This window comes from Notothenia coriiceps, unplaced genomic scaffold (assembly GCF_000735185.1).
Source record: "Notothenia coriiceps isolate Sejong01 unplaced genomic scaffold, NC01 NC01_scaffold00026095, whole genome shotgun sequence".
In the NCBI taxonomy this organism is placed as follows: Eukaryota; Metazoa; Chordata; class Actinopteri; order Perciformes; family Nototheniidae; genus Notothenia; species Notothenia coriiceps.
Genome location: NW_011358796.1, coordinates 448,334 through 454,958, shown reverse-complemented (window position 1 = coordinate 454,958; position 6,625 = coordinate 448,334). Strand labels below are relative to the sequence as shown.

General features: G+C 44.2%; 1 protein-coding gene across 1 annotated transcript in view; it reads left to right on the top strand.

The window, feature by feature from the left end:
• The first annotated feature begins 570 nt into the window (after positions 1 to 570).
• The window catches only part of LOC104956496 (serine/threonine-protein phosphatase 2A 56 kDa regulatory subunit epsilon isoform-like), a 15,997-nt gene continuing 9,942 nt past the window's right edge, over positions 571 to 6,625 (top strand). Inside the window, 2 exon segments of the mRNA XM_010783978.1 lie at positions 571 to 609; positions 927 to 1,120. Of these exon segments, the coding sequence (XP_010782280.1) occupies positions 571 to 609; positions 927 to 1,120 (233 nt within the window).

Below are 6,625 nucleotides of genomic sequence, written 5' to 3'. Positions count from 1 at the left end.
TAGAATGACCACTTCCTGCTAGTGGAAGAGAATTATTGAGCTTTGATCAAGTAAACTTACAATTTAAAAAGGATGACGGCTACATAATGTAGGTTCTCCTAACATCAACACATGTTCCAGGAGGTTGGCTATGATTATGTTTGCATGGAAAAAGGTAAACAAGACTTCTTAATATTTGGCGCAAGACACACAGGTTAGAGGCAGTTTCCCAATCTTTTAAGCTCATTGTTGTTTGTTTAAACAAGAGAGAGCAGTTTACTCCACAACTTTGCCTATAATTCCATCAGCAAACTGTGCCAACAACACCTGACACTGTGCATGCTGGCAGAGAGCACTCTTTGCATGAGTGGATTTGGATTTTATATTTGCAAAGTGTCAGCTGAAACACTTGACAGACAGAGGTGCCCCAGGTGCCGTGACAAACAGCATCCATCAGGCTGTTAAACAAACCACATCCGCCGAGCAGCCATTGCATTTCTGGATTGAAGGAAGCTCAGAAGAACTACGAACCCCGACCAGCGACTTAGGGCTAACTTACAGGGAGCTCGGTCCCTGGTGGCGGGATGCAACATGAGACAGCACAGACCGCTACAGTTCACCGTGGATCAGGTTAGCATGCATAAAAACCCTACAGTGTGTATTAACAGAATATTTTGAAGTCAAGGGAGTAAACTCACTGATCACAGAGATCACTACAAGCGCGGGTTTTCATTGCACGCACCTCGATCAGATCCCCGTTTTAATGTTCCATTAGCAGCTGACAGGAACAACACGAGCAGACGTGCGCCCTCGGGCTGTAGCGAGCAGGGAAAAATATGAAAAACCGAATCAATTAGTAGGCTGCTGATGTCTCAATTCAGGAGAGCATCCTTCAGAGGTATCCCACTCACATGAACCGCGAGCAGTTTGTCGGGAAAGCATGACAGGCTGCTGTTAACGGCGAGGAAGCGAGGTTGGAGACAGAACACAAGGTTTCTGGTCTCATCCGCCTCAGTCCAGATTCCCGACAAAGCCCTCTTTCCTGGTTGGCTGAGGAAGACCGGATCTACCCAAGCGATCCGGACTTCCTGTGTTACAACACCAGAGGCGTCGAAGCTACGGCCCGAGTTGTAAGTGACGGGTGGGTATGGTTGACAGCTCTTTAAGTTAGGCGCCTATTTAAGACACTATATCTAAACACACTCAAATGACCCGTAAGCAGGCCCGGTTTCTATGGGGGTGCATAAGGGTGCATTGCACCCTCAGTTGAGTCGTTATGCACCATCATTTGAAAAATGAAAAGTAAAAAAAAAAAAAAATCTAAAGTGAAAGATATTACATATGTAATAACAATAATTGTAGTAATAATAATAAGAATATAGTCAATGGTGGACATCAGAAAATGGTTATAACAACCAGCTCTTATCGCCAGCAGTAACACTGCATCTACTGCAGGTAATAACAGTTCAGATCATGGGGACATTACGTTACCCGCGGCCACTGTTGTGGACACCAACGTCCTCCCGCCCGACTCGCCAGCTTTGCCCGCCTCGCCCACGGAGGCGGAGCAGCCGCAGCCGTCTTCGTTGCCCCAAACACCGCCACCCCTCAGCGGCCCGCAAGTGCCAGAGGACCTCGGCAAAACAGAACCTGCCCAGGTATATTTAAAAAAGTACCCAACTCGACTGTACAGTGGAGTAAGGCGCTCATTTTGCAGCTCATGGTTTCAAAACAGAGATTGGCTGGAATATTCATGTAAAAACGATGCCATCTTCTGCTATACATGTTGATATTTCGGTTCAAGTACGTCAGATGCCTTCACCACAACTGTACCAGAGTACCAACCGCTGTCTCCTGGTACTCATCTGAGTAACTCACTCACTAAAAATGAAATACTATATGACAGTAAAACAAGAATACAGTTTAAAAGGGGAGTGATTTGTAAAATATCCATAAGGAAAAAGTAAATCTGTTTACACTTCTGTTTCATATGGGTGTTGAGATGTATCCATAGATCTCTTCATTTTGCTCTCAAAGTGCACCAGATTGATGCTTTTAACTTCAATATAAAAAAAAAAAAGTCGTCCCGGGGGAGCACGCCCCCGGACCCCCCGAGAGGAAGTGAGGACCCCCCTAGAGGGTGTTAGGTCCACTCCCCACTTACAAAAATAGCACTTTACCACTGCACCCTCTCTAATCTCAGATGCACCCCGAGTAGGTTCCGGTTCGGAATCGGTTCCAACATTTCGATTCCAACGGCATCGTTTATACCTCATTCACACCAACGCAACTCCGGTTCAAGTTCCGTGCTAGAGCTTTTCAGGTTCAGAACCGGTTCTTCGGTTTAGCTCCGGCTCTTTTCACACTGCCCAGAGTCCGACTGGTGCTGCATCATTGCGTCATCGTTTGCGTCATGACGTAACCGTTTGCGTGCCTGCTTCATAAAGCCAGACCGCGCGGAAACCCCTCACAGCTGACACAGACAACAACAACAATGGCCGATTGTGCTCCAGCTTCCTCTGTACCTCTTCGGAAGACCAGATTCCCAGTAGGTAGCTGGTCTCTTCAGTGGACCACTGCTGCTTGTTAAGTTTCTCCATCGTTGTGTACAAACTGGATAAAACGCCGGCTTTTTGTTGTTGTTCAGGAGTTGATCCCGCCCCTGCCCCTGCCCCCGCCTCAACGTAAGCGTGACGTATGCGGTGCTTTTGCTCTAGCCGGACAATTTTTTGGTGCTTGAAACGAACTGGATTCCGGAGCTAAGAGGCTGCTCCGCTGCGGTGTGAACAGGAAAACCCGGTGCTTTTCAAGCTCCAGCTCCGAACCGGCCCTGAAACACCGTTGGTGTGAATGAGGTATGCGTTGATTACCGAACCAAGACGCCAATGGTTTAGGGCAAATAAAACTACTGCGGCCCTCTGCTGTGTTTTAAACTCCAGGATAGTGGTTTTTAATCCCTAAGTGAAGGCTCAAAACATTTTGTAAGAATTATGCTGTTCTCACCTCTCTCTACAAATTCTGGCAAACTGCCCTTAAGCAAGGCCCTTCATTTCCCAGCACAAGGCTCAGGGTGTATTAAACAGCTTCTGAGTGTAACTGTTAAGCAAATACAAATAGCATGAACGCTCGTCCAGAGTCTCCTAAATCCATAAGGGTTAACAAAAAAATATTGAAAGAATACTTGGAGGCAATACCTGTTGCTGTTGCCTGAGGACCCCAACAGTTCTTTGTGTTCAAGCATGTGTACGTTTGTAAAAAAAAAACTTCTCCAATAAACTTTCGTTAGAAAAGGGTTGGGAAATATTGCCAGCAAAAGTTGGCATAGCAACAAACGCACATCTCATGTCCTACATGAATCCACCTTTCATACCACGGTGCGAAAAGAGTCTGCAGGGATATTGTAAATATACTTTATATGATATCATCTCATTTACATGCATGTTACAGTTGCTGCATACTTTAGGCTTCACTAAGTGTTACCACAGAGATGTTCGCTGAAGGGGGTAGAACAAGGAATGCAAACAGAAAAGAGAGAAGGAGCTGAAGGGACTGGCGGGAAATCTGAACGAGTTGTTTTAATGTTTAATGGAGGAAAAGGAGAGGAAAGAGATGGTTCCTGTGTGACAAACAAACCCAACTCTTCCTCCGTTTGGAAATCTGTCCGTCCAATCCTTCTTTTGTTCCCTTTCTCCTCCATATCAGGATGTTTAAATATCCCCAGAAGCAAAATAACCCTTATTGGTTTAGTTAATTTGTGTTAAAAGCACATCATGGATTGAAATGATTAATCTACTCGAAATTGTACTTTATTCTTTCACAAATATTTAGTATTCATAAGGCTCTACCTAATCACGGTGATTGGAATTGTCACTGCTGAAGTATTCAAACTTAAAAACAATCTCTAAGTCAATAAAATGTAAAAAAAAAGAAGTACATTCTATAGGCACACATAAAACTACAAAGAAAGAAAATATATTTAAAAAAAAAAAAGAACTTTTGCCAATCCAAGTATTACAGGAATTAGAAAGACAAATGCATTTAATGTATTTAATTTACACCCTCCTCGCCTTTGCTTGTTGAGTCTCGCTGTTAAACGGTAATGATAAATACATAGTCCAACAACGTCCCAGAGGAGAGGATAAAGACTTGTAATTTAAAAATCAGCTTTCATGTCCTCCCCCTGAGTTTTCCTCCTGGAGTTTCTCCCCTCTCCTCCCTCAGTGACGTCAACTGCTTTGACGTCTCACAATCGACCTCCTCTTATCAAGGCCGCTGTGGCATAAATGCAGGAAAAACCTTGAAAACACAGCCTGTTAAGAGCACATATTAGTTTTCATAGCAGCAACCTTGGCTAGTGCTGGTCAGATCCTCATCTGGCTGAGCGTGTTGTCTGACTGAATTAGTTCCCTCTCACGTCCACCTCGTGTAGGAGGACTGATCTGTTGCTGACCTCTCTGGGCAGCAGGCTTTTAAAAGAAGCGAGGGGCAGAAAATAGAAAGAAAGCGAGACTGAGTTGTACAATGCTGCACGGCGAAACCTCCCCTGTCCCTCTCCTTGCGGCTTCCTCTGGTCTCCATTCGGCCAATGAAGCCCACCGACACGCCACCTCGTCTTCCCTCCCCTCCATGTCCTCCCCTCAGGAGAAACATGATCCATGAGGTGTCTCTTTACATTTTTCCAGCCCCACTCGTTACAAACAAGCCACAAGAAGGAGCGTGGGTCCACTGAACTTCTGCCGTCCACATGTTTGGCTCAAATCCGCTCACACCACAACGTTCATGACTGTCGTTTTCTACCGTGGGTGCCTAACAGGGAGAGGAAACCTGATTAAGTGAGTGGTGGGATTCATGAATGTGTGGGGGGTGGTGGTGCAAACCAGTAAGAGCGTGGAGTGTTAAAGTTAGCCTCTGCTGTGAAGGGCTGTCGCTGCTGCCAGCCAGTCAAGCCTGTCATGTGTGTGTGTGAGGCAGAGGGAAAGGTAGACTTAAAATGGATTGGGAATGGTAACACAAGACGGGTGTTTTGACTGACTGCGAGGAAAATGGAAAGCTCCCAGGTGGAATGAGTACATTTATTTCTGATTCCTAGTGGAGGAATGTGTTTGTTTGTATTAAAGCTCTGCAAGGGTGGATTCAATCTGGGAATGAGATTCTGAATCTGTTTTGAATGGGAACCATGTTCAAAGAAGATCCAGGAGTTTATTAAGAAACGTGAGTTCAAAAGAAGAAGTTGTGAAGTTTGCTGCCCAGCTTGCATCAACCTCAGCTATTAAACATGCGCCAATACAAGTAAACACAGACTACTGATAACCCTTTTTAAATAATCTTATACACTTTCCTTTTGATTAAATTGTTAGGTTTATAAAATGATAAATAAAATAGCCTTTCCATATTATACTGTTGGACTTCAGGGGCCGTATTCACAAAGGATCTTAGGGCTAAAAGTAGCTCCTAACTGGCGAATTTAGGAGAAACTCCTAAACATAATGGGCGTGTCAGTCTTAAATTTAGGACTCCTAATTTTATTCACTAAGAGCAATTCACAAAGTATTTTAGGCCTAAAAGTAGCACCTAAGTTTAGGAGAGCTTAAAAGTCCTCGAGAGGACTCCTAACTCAGTAAGACCTATTCACAAAGAATCTGAAAAACGCTGCGAGACGAAATGTTTTGGAGACAATGGAAGACTGTGAATTGATCAAGAGATATAGGCTAAATCGTGAGGGTATCAAACTTGTTGTGGAATTAGTGCGGGATGCAATAACATCCCCGACTAACAGGAATAACCCGATTAGTCCGGAAATAAAATGTTTGGCAACATTACGATATTTAGCAACAGGGAAAATTCAACTTTGCAATGCCGCCGATTTAGGAATATCACAACCATCAGTCAGCCGTGCCATAAACCAAACCATCAACGCGCTCTCTAGACCACATATCATCCAACAGTTTATCCGGTTTCCTTTGGTACAATCAACAACTACACAGGATCAAAGCCAACTTCACGGCAATTGCAGGTATGCCCGGTGTGGTCGGTGCTATTGACGAGACGCACATAAAAATAATTGCGCCATCAAAAGATGAGGACGTGTTCGTCAATAGAAAGAAAGTACATTCCATCAACACGCAGATTGTTTTCATTCATCATGATAGGGGGGCTTGAATGGCGGTATGGGCTGTTATTGAGAGTGTTTAAGTGCTGGAAATATGCTCATTGGATAATAGTTTGCGGGGTGCTTTTAATTGCCTCCTTGATTTTTATTGTTTGCTCTCTCTCTTTAACGTGCATATACAACGTCATTATCGTGGTCTGCACAAACTTGTCATCATGCGTGTATTCTGCTAACTGCACTGTCCATAACTATTTGATAGGAATACATTTCTAGCCTAGGCTATTTCCTTGTTTTTCTGTGATTTAGTGGGCTCATATGTGGGATGTTGCGGATGAGTTTCTCCGAGACCGCCTGCTCTGAACAACCAATCACCGTACTGACCGCTTCTAAACTCATGCATGAGAATCGACGTAATCCATAGCAACGGCGCGTCACTCTTAGTTCACTCTTAGTTCACTCTTAGTGATTTATTCTTAGTATGAGTAGGTCTCAGCGGCTTTGTGAATAACTTTTAAGAAAAAACTCCTACGTAAAATG